Below are 21,488 nucleotides of genomic sequence, written 5' to 3'. Positions count from 1 at the left end.
CCTGGTCCACATCTATTTCTCCACACAAAGATATTTGACATTTTGTCTGTCCTTTTAGCCTGGCTTCAGAGGCAGGAGTACAGTGAAGGGTTTTAATTGCTGGGCAGGAGAACCCCAAGAACCCCAAGCTGCTGGTAGAATCCATGCTTAGAATCCAAGACATCTGGATCTAATTATTAGCATCTCTTACCCCCACCCGCCCCCCTCCCCCCACACACACAGAGGACCTTGGTTCATTCTGGAATTAGGTTTTTATTGAGGTCCATATTTGGAAGTAACAGAGTTCAGGGTTCTGAGGGCGGGAGGCTGTGAAGGACTTTTAAGGGGTGGGGAGCGCCAGGGGCAGGAGAGGACACCCAGGACACTGGAGAGGGGAGAACCTTCCTCAGCAGGAGGCTCCAGCATCTTTCTTCCTCTCTTCTCCTTACAGTTTCTCAGAGCAGCCCTGTTGCCCTCAGTCCTCGTTTTTATCAGATGCTATGGTTCTGAGCAGATGCAGAGGAAGCTAGGAAGCCATCAGAGCAAGGGTCATGAACCCCCAGGTGCCTTCCTTCTGCTCCTTTTGATGTATTGCTGAGAGTCTCACCCCTTAGTCCCAGCTGGCTGGAGCTCACAGGGGTCCTCCTGCCTCAACTTCTTAGAGGCCCCTGTGACAGACACTACCCTGCGGAGGCAGCCATTCTTAGACAGATTGCAAAGGCCTTGGTGGCTGTAAACCTCTGCAGAGTTCCAGCAAGTGGAAGGACACTCTGGACAGGGGAAGACCTCAGTTTGGTCTGGAGTCTACCTCTTGGTCAAGGGTGCTTTTTGGTTTTATTTTATTTTTTGTTTGTTTTGTTTTGTTTGTTTGTTTTAACAATGAAGTACTTGTATTCTGTTTTTTTTTTGTTTTTTTGTTTTTTTTTTGGTTTTTTTCAAGACAAGGTTTCTCTGTGGTTTTGGAGCCTGTCCTGGAACTAGCTCTGTAGACCAGGCTGGTCTCGAACTCACAGAGATCCGCCTGCCTCTGCCTCCCAAGTGCTAGGATTACAGGCGTGCGCCACCACCGCCCGGCAAGTACTTGTATTCTGTTAAATCACCCAGGTCTCTATATGACCGTCTCTAAAATAGAGTTAACAGTATCTACTTCAGGCTGTGTGATGGAGCTCCTGTAACTCCAGAGTGGGACAGGCCGAGGAGAAGGATGCCCTGAGACCGTGACCTGGGCCATCTGAAGAAACCCTGCCTCGAAACAGCAAATGCACGGGTGGGTGCGGGCTGGGCTCAGCTCTGTGCTTCTCATTGTGCACAAAGCCCAGGGTTAAATCTGCTACCATGGAAACCAGGGCCAGCATCACACACCTGTGATACCATCAGTGGGGAGGGAGAGGCAGAAGGACCAGAAGGTTGAGTTTATCCGTGGCAACAGTGAACCTGAAGACAGCTAGAATACACTACACCCTGTCTCAGGAAATAAACACCCCCAAAACTCAGACGAAACAGAAATCTGTTTCACAGCGTGGTGGCCTCAAGGACTGGCTGGCTAATGCTCCGATAGCTGTCACAGTGTGTGCTCTGCAGTTTCCCCTCTTTGATTGGCAGGTCCACACACTCAGGTCCAGCTACCCACGCATTCTTGGTGAGGGCCCCACAAAGCTGGGGACCATTTCAGGCACTATGGAAGTAATTAAATTAGTTAAAACTGGGATAAGGCAGGTGCTGTGGTTTATATCTGTAATCCCAGCACGGAGGGACAGAGGGATTGTCGCACTGCCACAGGTTTGAAGCAGCCTGGTCTATAAAGCAAGTTCCAGGCCAGCCAGGGCTACACAGAGAGACCCTGCTCCAGAACCAAAGCACTGGACAGCTTCCCCTCTGCCGTGCCTGTCTAGCAGGGGAAAGGACTTGGCTTTAATTATCTAGGACCACAAAGAGAAGACAGAAATAATTTCATTATGATGCAAAGTTGGGGAGTTTGTCAGATTTATATTTAATGTAGTATATGTGTACATCAGTGCAGGGGCCTGGAGGACAGAAAAGGGCACTGGATCCCCTGGAGCTGGAGTTCCAGGTGGTTGTAAGTTTCTAAACTTGGGTCCTGGGAACCAAACGCAAGTCCCCTAGGACAGCACTGCCAGTTCTTACCATGGACCATCATCTCTCCAGCCCCTAGTGGGACACAGGTTTTGAGGGAAAGGGTTAAGACAGAGAGGACCTTGGGACACACCTAGAACACAGGCCTGGACTTTTCAAAGCCACAAACTGCCCTGGTCCCCACCTGCACAACCAAGATAAGACGCATATTCCCCGCATTGTGCCAGAGACTATTTATAATCCCAGGTAACCGTGGCACCCGCCTGTCAGGGATCCACACAGCTTCTCACATCTGCGTTTTAAGAACACGTCAGAGATTAGGATGAGGGAGAAGAAGGCAGGAGCTGAAAGGTCAGGGCACATTTCTTCCAACTCCTGCCTTCCTGACACCAGCCTTCCCCGAGTCAGCCTCTCCACTCACTGACCACGTAGACTAGGAGGGCAGCGGTGTGAAGGTCACTCTGTGAGCTCTCAGTGCAGGTCGGCCAAACGACCACCCAGGAACTTCCCTCCTGCCCACCAGATCATGGCCCTGCCCCTAAACTCCAGTCTGACCCACTCAACTCTGCCAGAATCGGGAAGGGAAAGGCAGCCCTGTGACCCAGGCACAGCTGGCACCCAGCGCACAGAATCCTCTGGTGTTAAATGTGCAGTCTGGCTGAACTTGCTGTCCCAGAGCAGAGTGGAGAGGACTGGGGACCCAGGAGGGGAGGAGTTTGCTTTGTTAAGGAGTCTTCCTGAGAATAATGACTGGGCAGTTCCTTCCAGGCCAAACCGTTCCTCCCTGCTCTGTCAGCACTAGCAGTGCCTATGCCAAAGCAGAACAATCTGGGCTAGGAAAAGGGGGCCAGTTTCTTTTACATTCATTTATTTATTTAATTGGATTTTCAAGACAGGGTTTCTCTGTAGCTTTTGGAACCTGTCCTGGAACTCGCTCTGAAGACCAGGCTGGCCTCAAACTCACAGAGATCCTCCTGTCTCCGCCTCCCAAGAGCTCAGACTGAAGACGTGTGACACCACTGCCCAGCTCCTTTCTGCTTTAAAAATTACTGTGAGGTTTTTACTCTGTGTGTATGAGTGCTTTGTCTGCCTGTCTGTCTGTACCACTTGTGTGCCTGGTGCCTGCCGAAGCCAGTATTTTTTTTTTTTTTTGAGACAAGCTTTGGCCTGTCCTGTAACTAACTCTTGTGGAACAGGTTGGCCTCAAACTCACAGAGATCCACCTGCCTCTGCCTCCTGAGTGCTGGGATTAAAGGCGTGTGCCACCACCGCCTGGAGCCAGTTGGTTTTTTTTTTTTTTTTTTTTTTGGTTTTTTCGAGACAGGGTTTCTCTGTGGCTTTGGAGGCTCTCCTGGAACTAGCTCTGTAGACCAGGCTGGGAGCCAGTTGGTTTTTGAGACAATATTTGGGAGCTGGGAACTGGACCGGGGTCTTTTGAGCCATCTCTCCTACCCCATCCATCTATGCTTAAAGTTTTTTCTGGTTTGCTATTTTTAGACTTCTTCTGTTGGCCACATGAGTCTTAAACTCCTGGCAATCCTCCTGTCTTAGCAATTCAAGTGCTAAGAGACTTTTCAGTGTCCTGAGGCCTCTTCACCCTCCTCCTCCTCTTGTTCATCTTCTCCCTCCACCATCATGGATGGGGTATATCTGTGTACTCCATACTAGGCTTTTTTTAAAAATATTTATTTATTTATTATGTATACAATATTCTGTCTGTGTGTATGTCTGCCAGCCAGAAGAGGGCACCAGACCTCATTACAGATGGTTGTGAGCCACCATGTGGTTGCTGGGTATTGAACTCAGAACCTTTGGAAGAGCAGGCAATGCTCTTAACCACTGAGCCATCTCTCCAGCCCCTCCATACTAGGCTTTATCTTTAATTAATTTTATTTGTTTTGTCTGTCTGTATGTCTGTGTGAGGGTGCTGGATTCTGGAGTCGCAGACAGTTGTGAGTTGCCATATGGGTGTTGGGAATTGAACCTGGGTCCCCTGGAGGAGCAGTCAATGCTCTTAAAGGCTGAGCCATCTACCCAGGTCCCAGACTAGTCTTGAACAGGAATCCCCTGGCCTCCATTTCCCAGTGGCAAGACAGGCCTGTACCACACCCAGTTCTACTTCATCAGATGGAAACAATGGAAAGATTGGCGACCTTTACAATACTGAGCTCACCAAACTGTGGCAGCCATGCAAGAGCAGTCCTCAGAGATGACAGGAGCTGAGCTCCCAAGTTGGCTGCGCTTCCCACCTGATCCCCGTATTCCCTCAGCACCCACCTCACTGATTTCCATCAGACTGTATGTGTAGAGACAGCGCCACCTCACTGATGTCCATCAGACTGTATGGTGTAGACAGCACCACCTCACTGATGACCATCAGACTGTATGGTGTAGACAGCACCACCTCACTGATGTCCATCAGACTGTGTGGTGTAGAGACAGCTCCACCTCACTGATGTCCATCAGACTGTGATGTAGAGACAGCTCCACCTCACTAACTGTCCACCAGACTGTATGTGTAGAGACAGCTCCACCTCACTAACTGTCCATCAGACTGTATGTGTAGAGACAGCTCCACCTCACTAACTGTCCATCAGACTGTATGTGTAGAGACAGCTCCACCTCACTGATGTCCATCAGACTGTGTGGTGTAGAGACAGCTCCACCTCACTGATGTCCATCAGACTGTATGGTGTAGAGATAGCTCCACCTCACTGATGTCCATCAGACTGTGTGGTGTAGACACAGCTCCACCTCACTGATGACCATCAGACTGTATGTGTAGAGACAGCTCCACCTCACTGATGTCCATCAGACTGTATGGTGTAGAGACAGCTCCACCTCACTGATGTCCATCAGACTGTATGGTGTAGAGACAGCTCCACCTCACTGATGTCCATCAGACTGTGTGTGTAGAGAGAGCTCCACCTCACTGATGTCCATCAGACTGTGTGGTGTAGAGACAGCTCCACCTCACTAACTGTCCATCAGACTGTATGTGTAGAGACAGCTCCACCTCACTGATGTCCATCAGACTGTATGTGTAGAGACAGCTCCACCTCACTAACTGTCCATCAGACTGTATGTGTAGAGACAGCTCCACCTCACTGATGACCATCAGACTGTATGTGTAGAGACAGTTCCACCTCACTGATGACCATCAGACTGTGTGGTGTAGAGACAGCTCCACCTCACTGATGTCCATCAGACTGTGATGTAGAGACAGCTCCACCTCACTGATGTCCCTCAGACTATGCGGTGTAGAGACAGCTCCACCTCACTAACTGTCCATCAGACTGTGATGTAGAGACAGCACCACCTCACTGATGTCCATCAGACTGTGATGTAGAGACAGCTCCACCTCACTGATGACCATCAGACTGTATGTGTAGAGACAGCTCCACCTCACTAACTGTCCATCAGACTGTGTGGTATAGAGACAGCTCCACCTCACTGATGTCCATCAGACTGTGTGGTGTAGAGACCGCTCCACCTCACTGATGTCCATCAGACTGTATGTGTAGAGACACTCCACCTCACTGATGTCCATCAGACTGTGTGGTGTAGAGACAGCTCCACCTCACTAACTGTCCAGCTCCACCTCACTGATGTCCATCAGATAGAGTATGGTGTGGAGCGATCTAATTGTCCTCATTAGTTGGGTATCGCCGTGAGATGAAACACCGTGACCAGAGGTGGAGGAACAGGCTTATTTGGCTTACACTTTCACAGTGTAGTCATTGAAGGAACTCAAACTAGACAGGAACCAGGAGGCAGGAGCTGATGCAGAGGCCAAGGAAGGTGCTGCTACTGGCTTGCTCTCCATGGCTTGCTCAGCCTGCTTTCTTATAGAACCCGGGAACCCCAGCCCAGGGGTGCCCCACCCACAACAGGCTGGGCTCTATCACAGCAATCACTAATGAAGGAAAAGGAGAGGGAATGTGGGGAGGAGGTTGGAGGAGAAGAGGGAGGGGAAGGCTGCAGTCAGGATGTAAAATAAATAAATTATGGACTGGAGAGATGGCTCCCTTAAGTGCACTGACTGCTCTTCCAAGGACCAGGGTTCAATTCCCAGCACCCACATGACTGTTCACCACTAACTGTAACTCCTGTTCCAAGGATCTGACACCCTCACACAGACATACCTGTAGGCCATTCATCAATGCACATAAAATAAATTAACTAATTAAAATATCTGTACAGCTTTAAAAAGTTATTTATCAAAAGTAAAGTAAATTAAATAAAATAAATAAAAGAAACAGAGAAAAAGAAAAGAAAATGACCTACATCCAGATCCTATGGAGGCTCCTTCTCAAATGAGGTTCCCTCCTTTCAGAAGATTGTAGCCTGGGCTGGAGAGATGGCTCAGTGGTTAAGAACATCACCTGCTCTTCCAAAGGTCCTGAGTTCAATTCCCAGCAACCACATGGTGGCTCACAACCATCTGTAATAAGGTCTGGTGCTCTCTTCTGGCCTGCAGGCATACACACAGACAGAATATTGTATGCATGATAAATAAATAAATATTTAAAAAAAAAGAAGATTGTAGCCTGTGTCAGGGTGACAGAAGATGAACCAGCACAGTAGGGTTAATAGAGCAACACGTGACAGCCCCCCCCCCCACTCCGTCACAGCCATCCATGTGGCGGTCCTTCTGAGCCTGAGGCACTATATTGTCAGGTGACACCGCCCACCCGCGTGTATGTTCACTGGAACACTTTACATGTAGACGAGAAAAACTGCAAAGGTGCCCAGGAAGGTGGCTCTGGCGTGCATGAATGCAAGCCTGCCTCCCTGCGTCCAGTACTCCAGAACCCAGCGAGGAAGAGAATTGATCCCCAGAGTTATCCTCTGACCTGCGCACACATGGACCCAAACCACACACACATCAAATCTTAAAAAAATCACAAGTGTGAATTCTACTCCAGCTCCTTTCAGGAATAACCATGAAGGGAAGTATGAGGGCAACAGGTCCATTCCTGACCCCTCTTCCCGTCTCCCCCCTCCTCTCTCTCACACAGCCACACACACGCAGAGGTCTGACCCCAGAGCCCGTTGGTACCCACATACCGTACTTATCACTGAGCTACATCTCCAGCCCTCAACACCCCCACTTGTACAGAATCTGGAGGAGGGGCAGTGAGGGGGCCCAGCCTGGGGTATGAGAGAATCCATCTCCAAAAACAAATAACCCAGCAACAACAAACAGGAATCTGGGCTTAAGATGAACCTCAGGAAAACAGTTGCTTAGCAACTGCAAGCTCTAGGTTTGCTTCACAAAACAACAGACAAAGCAAAAGAAAATTGCAGGGCTAGGGAATACAGCTCAGCGGTAGAGCTGGCCTTGAACTCCAGCACCACACACAAAACAAAAAACAAAAACACATAAACAAGAAGTTATGAGGTAGGGATGGTATAGCAATCCGTGTGTATAAACAAGAAGTTATGAGGTAGGGATGGTATAGCAATCCGTGTGTATAAACAAGAAGTTATGAGGTAGGGATGGTATAGCAATCCGTGTGCATAGTGCAGCACTTGGGAGGCTGAGGTTCTGAGACCCCTCGGAGTCAAATCCAGACTGGACTGCATAGTGAGTTCCAAGCCAGCCTCTGCCTCAAAGGCTGTGTTAAAAGCAGATTTTTTAAATGGGGGGGGGGGATCTTGCACATAATCTCAGTAGGGTAGAACAGCCTGACTGAGCCACCATTCAAATCATCAGAAGGAGAAGGTGAAGGCCCAAGAGAAGCTTCAGTAGGTGAAGGTGTTGCTGGCACACTGCAGATTTCAGCTCCATGCCCAGGACTGACGCAGAGAATGAAAACAGAGAACATGCTTCCACAGATCTTCTGATCTCTGCATGTGTGCCTCATCATGCATGTGCCCCACACAGTGCATGACCTCTGCATGTGCCTTGACATCTGCATGCCCCACACTGGTCCTCTGACCATTGCATGTGAGCTATAATATCTGCATGCCCCCACACTGGTCCTCTGACCATTGCATGTGAGCTATAATATCTGCATGCCCCCCACTGGTCCTCTGACCATTGCATGTGAGCTATAATATCTGCATGCCCCCCACTGGTCCTCTGACCATTGCATGTGAGCTATAATATCTGCATGCCCCCCACTGGTCCTCTGACCATTGCATGTGAGCTATAATATTTGCATGCCCCCCCCCACTGGTCCTCTGACCATTGCATGTGAGCTATAATATCTGCATGCCCCACACACTGGTCCTCTGGGCCCTGCATGTGCGCCTTGGCCCCTGCATGTGCCTTGGCATCTGCATGCCCCACACACTGGTCCTCTGGGCCCTGCATGTGCGCCTTAGCACTGCATGCCTCACACAGTGCTCCTCTGATCCCTGCATGTGTGCCTTGGCATCTGCATGCCCCACACACTGGTCCTGTGGCCCCTGCATGCGCCTTGGCATCTGCATGCCTCCCCCTACATAAATTAAGTAAAAGATGAGAACTAGGGATTGTATCCTCAACAGGCGGTGCCAATTCTCACTATTTAAAGGCCACTCTCTATGATCTTTTACTATATTTCCCCCTCTGCTTCCCGTCTTTACTAGAGAACTGTATACACCAAGTGAGCTCCCACCCCCTCTCCCCAGCCATCCTCACATCCTCTGCATCCTCCCCACCCCGCTAGGTGACTGGCTTCTTCCGGATCCCCTGCCCAAGCCTCTGTGGCCAGGGCTTTTGTGGACAAACCAAACCCTTCCCTCATCTCCAGGAGAATTTATCCCAGGATCTCCTGCACTGAGCTATACCTCAGTCCCAGAGGGTTTCTGTTGCTCTGACCCATTTCCTCCTTCTCACACAAATGGATCACAGTGCAATGCTCCCTGTGTCCACCAGACCCCTGTGGAGAGAAAACGTCACTCTCCTGTGGACAAGACTGTAAGGGGGACCAGAGAGGCAGTAGAGACTTCTGGTCTCCAAGGACAACAGGCACACTGTCATTAAGTTATTTTGAGTTTATTTTCAAATAATCACTAAAAATGGACCTGAGTTCAGCATAAATATGTAAAAAAAAGTGAACAAAAGATGGCAAATAAATTCACCTCCAAGTTTAACAACTGGAAAAACCAGCTCAACAGCTCAACAACAAACCTGCACACACAAGTATAAGCCAGAAGCACTCAGAGCGTAGCCCAGCACAAGACAAACGTGGCCTATGGAAGGCACCGACCTGAGGTGCCCCACATGGGGCCAAGAACAGAACCCGAAGACAGAAGAACCTTAAAAATCTGCTGGTGTTTTCTTAAAATATTTCTTTTTTTGTATTTTGACAGAAATTCTCACTATAGAGCCCAAGCCATGGAGAAACTAACTATACAGACCAGGCTGGGACTGAACACACAGAGGTGAAGGTGTTTGCTCATGACTGACAATGTATTTCTTTTTAACATCGTACACACACACACACACACACACACACACGAACACACACTTCTTTGTCTTTCTCTTATTGCAAGCCAAAATCAGATAAGCACAATATGGTGTTACAAGGATATTTTCCAACTTTGTAGTCTGGCAAAACAAATCATAGAGTGTGGCAGTGATAGGGGAAAACCCACCCTCCGAGTACTGACTTACAGGAAATATAGAAACATTAGTTACTGCACAAAGTGAATACATGTGTCCCTAAGGCTAGAACTTCAGTGCAAATGAACTCAGCAGGGAGGAACCAACCCTGACAGACAGTGCAAAGGCAGTCCTCAGCTCCATCAGTCCGCTTCCCGGAGGACCCCCGGGAGAGCGAGGAGGGGCCTCTAATCCACCTCCTCGATGGTGGGCCCCGACCCGGAGCCTCCCTTGGGCGCCTGGGCCCCGAAGCCCCCAGCCCCGGGAGCCCCCGCGCCCTGGTACAGCCCGCTGATGATGGGGCTGCACACCCTCTCCAGCTCCTCCCGCTTGTGCACGAACTCCTCCTTGTCGGCCAGCGTGTTGGCGTCCAGCCAGGAGATGACCTCCTGGCACTTGTCCAGCACCTTCCTCTTGTCCGCCTCGCTGAGCTTGCCCTTGAGGCCCTCGTCCTCCACGGCGCTCTTCATGTTGAAGGCGTAGGACTCGAGCGCGTTCTTGGCCGCCACCCGCTCGCGCTGCACGTCGTCCTCGGCCTTGTACCTCTCGGCCTCCTGCACCATGCGCTCGATCTCCTCCTTGCTCAGCCGGCCCTTGTCGTTGGTGATGGTGATCTTGTTGGCCTTGCCGGTGCTCTTGTCGGTGGCCGTGACGTTCAGGATGCCGTTGGCGTCGATGTCGAAGGTCACCTCGATCTGCGGCACGCCCCGGGGCGCCGGCGGGATGCCGCTGAGCTCGAAGCGCCCCAGCAGGTTGTTGTCGCGCGTCATGGCCCTCTCGCCCTCGTACACCTGGATCAGCACCCCGGGCTGGTTGTCCGAGTAGGTGGTGAAGGTCTGCGTCTGCTTGGTGGGGATGGTGGAGTTGCGCTTGATGAGCGCCGTCATCACGCCGCCCGCCGTCTCCAGGCCCAGCGACAGCGGCGCCACGTCCAGCAGCAGCAGGTCCTGCACGTTCTCAGACTTGTCCCCCATCAGGATGGCCGCCTGCACCGCCGCCCCGTAGGCCACCGCCTCGTCCGGGTTGATGCTCTTGTTCAGGTCGCGCCCGTTGAAGAAGTCCTGCAGCAGCTTCTGCACCTTGGGGATGCGCGTCGAGCCGCCCACCAGCACCAGGTCGTGGATCTGCGCCTTGTCCAGCTTGGCGTCGCGCAGGGCCTTCTCCACGGGCTCCAGCGTGCCGCGGAACAGGTCCGAGCACAGCTCCTCGAAGCGCGCCCGCGTGATGGACGTGTAGAAGTCGATGCCCTCGAACAGCGAGTCGATCTCCAGGCTGGCCTGCGTGCTGGACGACAGGGTCCTCTTGGCGCGCTCGCAGGCCGTGCGCAGCCGCCGCACGGCGCGCTTGTTCTGGCTGATGTCCTTCTTGTGCTTCCTCTTGAACTCCTCCACGAAGTGGCTCACCAGCCGGTTGTCGAAGTCCTCCCCGCCCAGGTGCGTGTCGCCCGCCGTGGCCTTCACCTCGAAGATGCCGTCGTCGATCGTCAGGATGGACACGTCGAACGTGCCGCCCCCCAGGTCGAAGATGAGCACGTTGCGCTCGCCCTTGCCCGACCGGTCCAGCCCGTAGGCGATGGCGGCCGCCGTGGGCTCGTTGATGATGCGCAGCACGTTCAGACCCGCGATCACGCCAGCGTCCTTGGTGGCCTGCCGCTGCGAGTCGTTGAAGTAGGCGGGCACCGTGATCACCGCGTTGGTCACCGGGTGGCCCAGGTACGCCTCGGCGATCTCCTTCATCTTCGTCAGCACCATCGACGAGATCTCCTCGGGGTAGAAGGCCCGGCTCTCGCCCTTGTAGCTCACCTGCACCTTGGGCTTGCCGCCGTCGTTCACCACCTGGAAGGGCCAGTGCTTCATGTCCGACTGCACCACCGCGTCGCCGAACTTGCGGCCGATCAGCCGCTTCGCGTCGAACACGGTGTTCTGCGGGTTCAGCGCCACCTGGTTCTTGGCCGCGTCGCCGATCAGCCGCTCGGTGTCGGTGAAGGCCACGTAGCTGGGGGTCGTGCGGTTGCCCTGGTCGTTGGCGATGATCTCCACCTTGCCGTGCTGGAACACGCCCACGCACGAGTAGGTGGTGCCCAGGTCGATGCCGATCGCCGTGTTCTTGGCCATGGCTCTCTCGTTCGCTCGCTCTCGCTCTCGGTCTCTCTCTACTGCCGGGGCTCTGCGCTCAGCTCCTGCGAGGCTGCGCTCTGCTCTGCGGCGGGGATGCTCCGGGAAAAGCTGGTCCTGACCGAGGGTCCTGAAGGTCGGGAACGCGCACTTTCGCTTCTCTCCGCTGCGAGGGAACCTGAGATTCCTTCTGCACCTCAGGCGGCGTCTGGAGCCCTGCGCGCCGCCCTGCGCCTTTATGCGGCGTCCTGCGGCCCCACCCGCTGTCCCCTGGGCCAATCAGCGAGCCGGAGGCTGCCGTGGGGACCGGAATCTTCCAGCAGTTTCGCGTCTGGTGGAGCCTCCCCGTCTCCTCTGAGTAATCGCTGAGGAGGGTGCCGCCCCTGTCCAGAACTCTCCAGACCCTTCTGGGGTTCGCTGGAGAGGCCGGATTCCTGGGGGGAGGGCGGCGGGCCGTGCTGCTGTCACTGTTGCCATGGCGACACATTACAGCAGCTTCCGTGGAATGACTGGGAAGGTCACGCTAGCTCCGTGCTGTGGATTCTTGGTTGTGATATCGGGGGGTTTCTCTGGCGCAGTTCTGATTTTGGGGGTCGATCTGTGGGCTGTAACTCCCCCTCCTCCTCTCTGGTGACCGAGGGATAGGCTTTGGGGCGTGTCTGGTGACGTGGTCCCCTGCAGTCGCGTTACAATGGCCATGCTGCCGCTGACCTCATGGACTAATTTAGGAATCAGAGACTCAGTCCCAGAACAGGCTCAGAGTTGCCGGGAGGGGCGGGGTGGGGGGTGGGGGGGACCCTAGCTGCGTGCAGTTTGAATGTACCTGGAGCTTCCCACTCAGAGGGGCTCAGCGACCTCAAGTTTTCCAAACTGGAGCGAAGGCGGAGAGATTCCAGGTGAGCCGTGAAGGCTCTTATTGGAACGGGGCAGAGGGTTGTTTGTCCCAGTTAGTCCTTATATGAAGAAGGGCCTCGACATTCCTTAGGTTTGATTAATTTACAGGCAACCGCTAGAGGCACCCGCGTTTCCTATGCGTCTTGAGCGTTGGGATTACTAGTGTGGCCTTCCCCACACAGACCCTAGTTGTTTCCATTTTGGGGGTGGGGGTTGGCAACCAGGAAAAGAGTGTCTCTTGGGGACAGGTGGCTGGAATTAGCCTGAGTCAGAATCGGGAGCAGACACCCCTTGAGACCTTTTTGAATATGTTACTGGCAGAAGACAGGAGTTACAAGCAAGAGGATAGAAACTGGGTGTAGAGATGCGTGCCTGCGATCCCGGCTCGGAAGATGTCGAGACAGCATGGCTACGGGGGTGGGATTTTGTACTAAAAATATATAGAAAATCTCCCTGTTGTGCCTTCCTTCTCAGAAAAGTTGATGGAGGCTGCGTGGTGGCTCAAACTTCTAAGCCCAACTCTTAGGAATGGAGGCAGGGACATCGCCTGAGCTATATAGTGAGACCCCTATCCTAGAAGTAAAATAAGCCTTGTTTGGGGTGCCCTAGCAGAGCCCTTCAGAGTGAGCTAAATTACTGCATCACAGGTTGCTCAGAAAGGCACGTCTCCATGGAGACTAGTGCCTGTCTGTTTTAAGCAGTGGTTTGTCTGTGTTTGTGTGAGTGTGTGTTGTACGTGTGAGCACCTCCAGAGAGGAAAAGCAGCTGTCTCATCCACTGGAGCTGGTGTAACAGGCCAGTGTGGGTGCCAAGATCCACGCCCAGGTTTTCTGGAAGAATAGGAAGCATTCTTAACTGCCATCTTTTTGGCTCCTAATATCTTTTGTTTGTTTGTGTTTTTGAGACAGGGTTTCTCTGTGTAGCTTTAGAACCTGGAACTCGCTCTGTAGACCAGTCTGGCCTTGAACTCACAAAGATCTGCCTGCCTCTGCCTCCCAAGTGCTGAGATTTAAGGTGTGTGCCACCACATACCTTTTGGCCCCTAATACCTTTTGCGGAGTTCAGAACACCATCTTAGGAGACAGGTAGACAGTTATGGTCCCACAGTAAAACATATCACCGTCATGGGAGCACTACAGTTGATTTAGGCCTGGGAGGAGTGGGGAATATAAACCGCTTTCCATCCATCCTCGGAGTAGCCGAGAACACTGCTGTCTGTCAATCACGTAAGCACTTGGTGCGTATGCAAATCTATGCTAGCTGAGAACACGGCTGTCTGCAGTCATCACGTGAGCGCTTGACCTGTGCGTGGATGTTTGTTAGCAGCAGCGCTAATCACAACAGTGGGGAAGCTGAAGCAGCTTGGGTCTATGCAGAGATGAATGTGGAAGGAAAGGGTGGGAGACACATAAAACGGACGGACAGTGTTCAGTCTTAGAAGGACCGAAATATGCAAGCTCATGGATGAGAACTAAAGACATTACGCTGAGTGAAATAAGGCCAGCCATCCACGGACAAATCGGTGTAATTCCAGCTGTGTGGGGTAAGGGTAGACAGATCCCTAAAACATTCCACTCACGGTGAGAAACAGAGCAAAGGTCAGGGTAATCGCTACTCCCAGCTACTGTGGAGTCTGAGCCAAGGGACTGTAAGCACCACCCAGCAAAGAGAACAGAAGGAGACCCATTTGAAAAGAATTCCTGTTATAATGAGTATTTCAAAATGAATATAGGCGAAGGTTCATTACTGACCTCAGGATTTTAATCAAGCCTACTGGGGCAAGGTTCAGACTAAACAGGAGCCAGTCTGGCAGCAGAAAGTGGCCTGTGTATACTCCTGCATCGTGGTGTTGGTGTTTGACCAGCCTGTCCGGCTGTAGCATCCCCAAGGCCCTGGGTCGCACCCCAGTACACAGGAGACGAAACCCAGAAATGAACCTGAAGGTGATCTCAAAGACGAAAGACAGCTAAAGGAAGTGGAGCGGGCATTCTGACGTGTATTTGATAGTTTTCAGAGTGGAAACTCAGGTACATAAACTATAGCATCAGACACCTTTAAAGTTGAGGCCTAGCACCTGTCTCTGTTGGTGTCCTGTTTCTTACAAGAGGGAAAGCACCGAGTTGTAGGACGTCTGAGACAGCTCAGGCAGTAGTGAAGAACCTCATGCCTGTTACCCCAGCACTCGGGAACCTGAGGGAGAATAGCTGCCGTGTCTGAGGCTAGCCTGGGATACATAGTGAGTTCCAGGCCAACCAGGGCTACTGCCTTAAAAAAAAATTAAACAACAACCCAAAACAACCCATTGAGAGGTTAGGAGATAGCTCAGTGGGGAAGGTGTTTGGCACACAAGCATGAGGACCCGAGTTCAATCCTCAGAACCCACATAGCAGAACAAACGGAGCATGGTGGTCTTCGCCTGTGATCATAGGGTAAGGGAGATGGTTCACTTGCTGGACAGCCAGCATAATCTAACTGGCCAGGGTTTCAGTCCAGGGTTGTCCCCTTGAATCCACATGTTTGTGCATACCCCACACCAAAACAGCAGCAAACACAAAACCAAGAACATTTACAATCTCCTTGTGTAGGGTTTCCTTCTGTCCAGAAGAAGCCAGTTAGACTGGGTGTGTTTATCTTCAAGCCTGCAGGCCAGAAGAAGGCACCAGACCCCATTGCAGATGGTTGTGAGCCACCATGTGGTTGCTGGGAATTGAACTCAGGACCTTTGGAAGAACAGGCAATATTCTTAACCACTGAGCCATCTCTCCAGCCCCCATGCTTGTGGTTTTAACAAGACTGATGAAGCTGGTAGTTGGCTCAGCAGTTAAGAACACTTACTGCTCTTGCGGAAGATCCAGGTTCAATACCCAGCACCCACATGGTGGCTCCAACAGTAACTGCAGTCTGAGGGGATCTGATGCCCTCTCATGACCTCCTTGGGAACATAATACATAAAGACAAAATGTACATACACAAAATAATTTTTAAACATTAAAAAAAATAAGCTGACTGAGGCTACGGAGGGCTCAGCCATCGAGAGCACATCCGTCCTTGTAGACGACCTGAATTCAGGGCCTAGCGCCTGCTCACACTGGGCAGTTCACAACTCTGACTGCGCAGGCACCTGCATTCGTGTGCATATGCCCACACAGACATGCACACACGCACACAATTAAAAATAAATCTTGAAAAAGTTACCAGTCGAAAAATAGCTTAAGTTTTATTAGAAAAAAAATCACTCCCCTAAATAGGATTATAAAATCTCATTTCTCCACAGGGCTCGGAAAACCATGGCTGCTAATAAAGGAATGGCCATAGGCATCGACCTGGGCACCACCTACTCGTGCGTGGGCGTGTTCCAGCACGGCAAGGTGGAGATCATCGCCAACGACCAGGGCAACCGCACGACCCCCAGCTACGTGGCCTTCACCGACACCGAGCGGCTGATCGGCGACGCGGCCAAGAACCAGGTGGCCATGAACCCACAGAACACCGTGTTTGATGCCAAGCGTCTGATTGGCAGGAAGTTTAACGATCCTGTTGTGCAGTCGGACATGAAGCTTTGGCCATTTCAAGTGATCAACGAAGGGGGCAAGCCCAAGGTGCTGGTGTCCTACAAAGGGGAGAAGAAAGCCTTCTACCCCGAGGAGATCTCGTCGATGGTGCTGACGAAGATGAAGGAGACTGCAGAGGCTTTCCTGGGCCACAATGTCACCAATGCTGTCATCACGGTGCCCGCCTACTTCAACGACTCGCAGCGGCAGGCCACCAAGGACGCGGGCGTGATCGCGGGTCTGAACGTGCTGCGCATCATCAACGAGCCCACAGCTGCTGCCATTGCCTATGGCTTGGATAAAGGAAGTCATGGAGAGCGGCACGTGCTCATCTTCGACCTGGGGGGCGGCACGTTCGACGTGTCCATCCTGACTATCGACGACGGCATCTTCGAGGTGAAGGCCACGGCGGGCGACACGCACCTGGGCGGGGAGGACTTCGACAACCGGCTGGTGAGCCACTTCGTGGAGGAGTTCAAGAGGAAGCACAAGAAGGACATCAGCCAGAACAAGCGCGCCGTGCGGCGGCTGCGCACTGCCTGCGAGCGCGCCAAGAGGACCCTGTCGTCCAGCACGCAGGCCAACCTGGAGATCGACTCGCTGTTCGAGGGCATCGACTTCTACACGTCCATCACCAGAGCACGGTTTGAAGAGTTGTGTGCAGATCTCTTTAGAGGCACCCTGGAGCCTGTAGAGAAGTCTCTTCGGGACGCCAAGATGGACAAGGCTAAAATCCACGACATTGTTCTCGTGGGCGGCTCGACGCGCATCCCCAAGGTGCAGAAGCTGCTTCAAGACTACTTTAATGGGCGGGATCTCAACAAAAGCATCAATCCCGATGAGGCGGTGGCCTACGGAGCAGCAGTCCAGGCAGCTATTTTAATGGGTGATAAATCTGAAAAAGTACAAGATTTGCTTTTGTTGGACGTGGCGCCGCTGTCGCTGGGCCTGGAGACAGCGGGCGGCGTGATGACGGCGCTCATCAAGCGCAACTCCACCATCCCCACCAAGCAGACGCAGACCTTCACCACCTACTCGGACAACCAGCCCGGGGTGCTGATCCAGGTGTACGAGGGCGAGAGGGCCATGACGCGCGACAACAACCTGCTGGGGCGCTTCGACCTGACTGGAATACCTCCTGCACCTAGGGGCGTGCCGCAGATCGAGGTGACCTTCGACATCGATGCCAATGGAATTCTCAACGTCACCGCCATGGACAAGAGCACGGGCAAGGCCAACAAGATCACCATCACCAACGACAAGGGCCGGCTGAGCAAGGAGGAGATCGAGCGCATGGTGCAGGAGGCCGAGAAATACAAAGCTGAGGATGAGGGCCAGAGAGAGAAAATTGCTGCCAAGAACGCCCTAGAATCCTATGCCTTTAACATGAAGAGCGCCGTGAGTGACGAGGGTCTGAAGGACAAGATAAGCGAGTCCGATAAGAAGAAAATTCTGGATAAATGCAACGAGGTCCTTTCCTGGCTGGAGGCCAACCAACTAGCGGAGAAGGAGGAGCTGGATCACAAGAGAAAAGAACTGGAGAACATGTGTAACCCTATCATCACCAAACTCTACCAGGGAGGGTGCACAGGGCCCACCTGCGCGCCGGGGTACACGCCGGGCAGAGCCGCCACTGGCCCGACCATCGAGGAAGTAGATTAGCCGTTTCTGGGACTACAGGGTGCAAGGGCGCCTCCAGGTGAAGTTTATTCATCTCCCAACATCACCTCGATTGATTCCTGAACAGGCTGGACTCGCGCCTAAGTCACCATCCTTTGGGACGCTGACGGAGAAGTCTGTATTCCATCTTCTCAAGCCCCCACCCTCTCGGCGACGATCCTGAAATGGACCTTTAGGAGAACAAGGCCCCTCTGAACCATTTGAAGAATTTGGATGTCTGTTATTTATCGGCCACATCCCATCTTTCTCCTTCCTGTGTGGATGGTTGTCTCTCAGTAAATTGATCCCAAAGGAAGTAACTTCTGACTTTTTTTTTACTCATGTATCCATGGCCTTACCGTGTGTGTCTAGTGTACTTGACATTCACTATGGAGGCCAACTTGGTCCTTTACTCGCAGCAATCCTCCTGTCTCTGCCACCTGGGTTCTGAGATTACAGGCATGCACCACCATGCCCAGATGTTGTTTTTTGGAGGGAGGGTTTCTTGTAGCCCGGGTTAGCCTCAAACTCTCCCTATCTGGAAGCAGCCTGCTCCTCCCTTAACTAGCTTCTTTCCTGTTATCTTACGCTGCTAATGTCCCTCGGAAAGGAAGCAAGGGAGCTCACAGAGGACGTGAGTTTTCTGCTTGTGAGTGTTGGTTTGTTGTGAATGATTAACCTGCTATGGGCAAAGTACTTGGATTTGTGTAAGTTCAGCGTTTCCAAAAAATTACTTTGCCTTTTTTGTTTTTGTTTTGAGACAGGGTCTCATGTATCCTAGATCTGCTCTGAACTCCTGTTCACACTGCCCCCACTTGCCTGATGGCTGGAACTGCAGAATACCACACCTGCCAAGAGAAGTATTTTCTCATTTCCCGGCACCCTGGCCCCATATAAAGCCGTGGCTAACTGTGGTGACGGCTTCTAATCAATGACAGGCTAATTTGGGTTCAGGTGTGAAGGATTCTGCTGAACTTGGTAACAGATCCAGCTTGCTGTTCTGACGGATCCAGATCCGAACACAGTGATGTGCACCTGTAATCTCAGCACTGGGAAGCAGAGCAAGAAGCATCCATGGGTCTTATAGGCAAGTCAGTCTAGCTGAATGCATCAGTCAGCTCCAGATCAATGACAGAGTGTAGTCCAAAAAATGAGGTGGAGGACTAGAGTGCTGGCTCGGTGGTTAAGAGCACTCACTCCTCCTCCAGACCATCAGGGTTGAGTCCCATAGAGAGCTGGCTCGGTGGTTAAGAGCACTCACTCCTCTTCCAGACGATCAGGGTTGATTCCCAGAACCTCTATGGTGTCTAGCTACTGTCTATAACTCCAGAAGATCAACGTTCTCTTCTGGTCTCTGGGAGCACTGCAGACATGCTACATATACATGCAACAAAACACTCTTACACATAAAAAAAAAAAGACCTCAAGGTGGAAAGTGAAGACCCATTGTCCATCTCTGGCTTGCACAGGCCTGCATGCTCCAGCCTCCCTGTGCGCGCGCGCGCACACACACACACACACACACACACACACACACACGAGACCCCCTGGCTACCTTCTACTTTGGCATCCTGGCACACTGTAGAGAATTCTACCCTGTAATCAGCAGGCCAGATGCTCAGAGTTTTTGTACCTACTGCCAGCCTCAAGAGGAGACAATACAAAACACTCATCAAAACAGCGTTTCCCAATGTATCCAAACAAACACAATTCCTATGAATCTACACATGATTCCTATGAATCCAAACACGATTCCTAAGAATCCAAACACGATTCCTAAGAATCCAAACACGATTCCCTATGAATCCAAACAAACACCATTCCCTATGAATCCAAACACGATTCCCTATGAATCCAAACACGATTCCTATGAATCCAAACATGATCCCTATGAATCCAAACACGATTCCCTATGAATCCAAACACGATTCCCTATGAATCCAAACACGATCCCTATGAATCCAAACACGATTCCCTATGAATCCAAACACGATCCCTATGAATCCAAACACGATTCCCTATGAATCCAAACACAATTGCTATGAATCCAAACAAACACGATTCCTATGAATCCAAACACGATTCCCTATGAATCCAAACACGATTCCTATGAATCCAAACACGATCCCTATGAATCCAAACACGATTCCCTATGAATCCAAACACGATCCCTATGAATCCAAACACGATCCCTATGAATCCAAACACGATTCCCTATGAATCCAAACATGATTCTTATGAATCCAAACACGATCCCTGTGAATCCAAACACGATTCCCATACACGTGTCCCACCAGATACAACCTTAATTACTATGAAAAACAACAAAGCTATTCCTTCCCCAGCAGCGCCTTCTCTGGGAACTTGACTTTTTACTCCTCAGCTCATGTATTACCCAGCAGCGATCACCCCCACCCCCAATCCACTTCTCCACCATTTCCCTTCAGAAAAGGGCAGACCCCCACAGATATCAACCAAACATGGCATATCAAGCTGCAATAAGACTAGGCACCTAGCTGGGCAGGGATGGTGGGGGGGGGGAGAGTGAGTTCCAGGACAGCCAGGGCTGTTACACGGAGAAACCCTGTCTCTGAAAAAAAGAAAAACAAAAAAAGGCTAGGCACCTCCCCTCATATTAAGGTTGGACAAGGTGAGCCAGGTGGTGGTGGTGGCACACGCCTTTAATCCCAGCACTCAGAAGGCAGAGGCAGGTGGTTCAAAGCCGACCTGGTCTACAAGAGCTAGTTCCAGGACAGGCTCCAAAGCGACAGAGAAACCCTGTCTTGAAAAACAAACAAACAAACAAACAACAAAAACTGGACACAGAGAGCCTAGGTCAGTGCCCTGCAGGCTCCCTGGCTGTGAGCTGTCTCTGTGAGCCTCTATGCCCATGTCGGTTGGTGCTGTGGGTTTGTCCCCTCTGCTCCTACAGTCCTCACTCCCTCTCTTTTGAAGGATTCCTGGAGCTCTGCCTGTTTGGCTGTCGGTCTCTGCATCTGTTTCCTGCTGAGGCTTTTGTGGTATCTTTTATTAAATTCTCCATTTTTATCAGCCAGCTCTTGTGAGCCTCTTCACAACTGGAAGGTTTCGAGCCTGTTAATGCTGTTCCCAGAACATCCAACATATTTGGAGGTATTAGAACATATTTCAGGGCTGAAGAGTTGGCTCAGAGATTGAGCATTTGCTGATCTTCCAGAGAACCCAGATTTTATTCCCAGCACCCACAAAGGGGCTCACAACAGTTTCTAACTCCAGTCCCAGGGCATCTGAAGCCCACTTCTTACCCCCTCTCAGAGTGCAGACCCAACAGGCAGGCAAATGCACCCATACACATAGAAGCTAAAAATAAAATGCCGTTTCTACCATGGAGCTACAGTAAAAAAAATATGGACACTACAGCTGGGGTTGCTCGTCGGTGGTTTGCTTAGAATGTGTAACTTCAAGCTCCAGAAAACCCTGTCCCCCAAATCCTACGTAAGGCTGAAATTGACAGGAACTTGCTTGCTGAGAATTTTGATAAGAATCAGGATTTGGCCAGGCGGTGGTGGTGCACGCTTTTAATCCCAGCACTCGGGAGGCAGAGGCAGGCCAGCCTGGTCT

The 21,488-nt window shown here is 51.7% G+C and overlaps 6 protein-coding genes across 6 annotated transcripts in view; 5 read left to right on the top strand and 1 right to left on the bottom strand.

Annotated features, from left to right (window-relative positions):
• LOC121435313 (H-2 class I histocompatibility antigen, Q10 alpha chain-like) overlaps positions 1-21,488 on the top strand; it is a 731,224-nt gene that overhangs the window by 369,124 nt on the left and 340,612 nt on the right. The gene's annotated exons all lie outside the window — the stretch shown is intronic.
• The window catches only part of LOC121435272 (H-2 class I histocompatibility antigen, Q10 alpha chain-like), a 708,503-nt gene that overhangs the window by 369,448 nt on the left and 317,567 nt on the right, over positions 1-21,488 (top strand). The gene's annotated exons all lie outside the window — the stretch shown is intronic.
• The window catches only part of LOC121435270 (H-2 class I histocompatibility antigen, Q10 alpha chain-like), an 808,095-nt gene that overhangs the window by 494,698 nt on the left and 291,909 nt on the right, over positions 1-21,488 (top strand). The gene's annotated exons all lie outside the window — the stretch shown is intronic.
• Positions 1-21,488, top strand: part of LOC121435275 (H-2 class I histocompatibility antigen, Q10 alpha chain-like) — a 703,994-nt gene that overhangs the window by 390,597 nt on the left and 291,909 nt on the right. The gene's annotated exons all lie outside the window — the stretch shown is intronic.
• Hspa1a (heat shock protein family A (Hsp70) member 1A) lies at positions 9,046-12,010 on the bottom strand. The gene has a single exon (XM_041634442.1). It carries the CDS (start codon positions 11,782-11,784, stop codon positions 9,859-9,861), a length of 1,926 nt encoding a protein of 641 aa, XP_041490376.1. The 5' UTR covers positions 11,785-12,010; the 3' UTR covers positions 9,046-9,858.
• Hspa1l (heat shock protein family A (Hsp70) member 1 like) lies at positions 12,581-18,227 on the top strand. Its single transcript, XM_041634440.1, has 2 exons — positions 12,581-12,680; positions 15,953-18,227. The coding sequence occupies exon 2, from the start codon at positions 15,966-15,968 to the stop codon at positions 17,889-17,891; it is 1,926 nt and encodes a 641-aa protein (XP_041490374.1). The 5' UTR covers positions 12,581-12,680; positions 15,953-15,965; the 3' UTR covers positions 17,892-18,227.

The sequence above is a fragment of the Microtus oregoni genome, unplaced genomic scaffold (assembly GCF_018167655.1).
Source record: "Microtus oregoni isolate MIOR12 unplaced genomic scaffold, Mior012 000046F_ref0000063, whole genome shotgun sequence".
NCBI lineage: Eukaryota > Metazoa > Chordata > Mammalia > Rodentia > Cricetidae > Microtus > Microtus oregoni.
The sequence above is the reverse complement of the archived record's forward strand: the minus strand, read 5'-3'. Positions and strand labels throughout refer to the sequence as shown.

What these genes read in the sequence shown, in the direction of transcription:
- Hspa1a (XM_041634442.1), bottom strand. Translation starts at nt 11,784, where the DNA reads ATGGCCAAGAACACGGCGATCGGCATCGACCTGGGCACCACCTACTCG.
- Hspa1l (XM_041634440.1), top strand. Translation starts at nt 15,966, where the DNA reads ATGGCTGCTAATAAAGGAATGGCCATAGGCATCGACCTGGGCACCACC.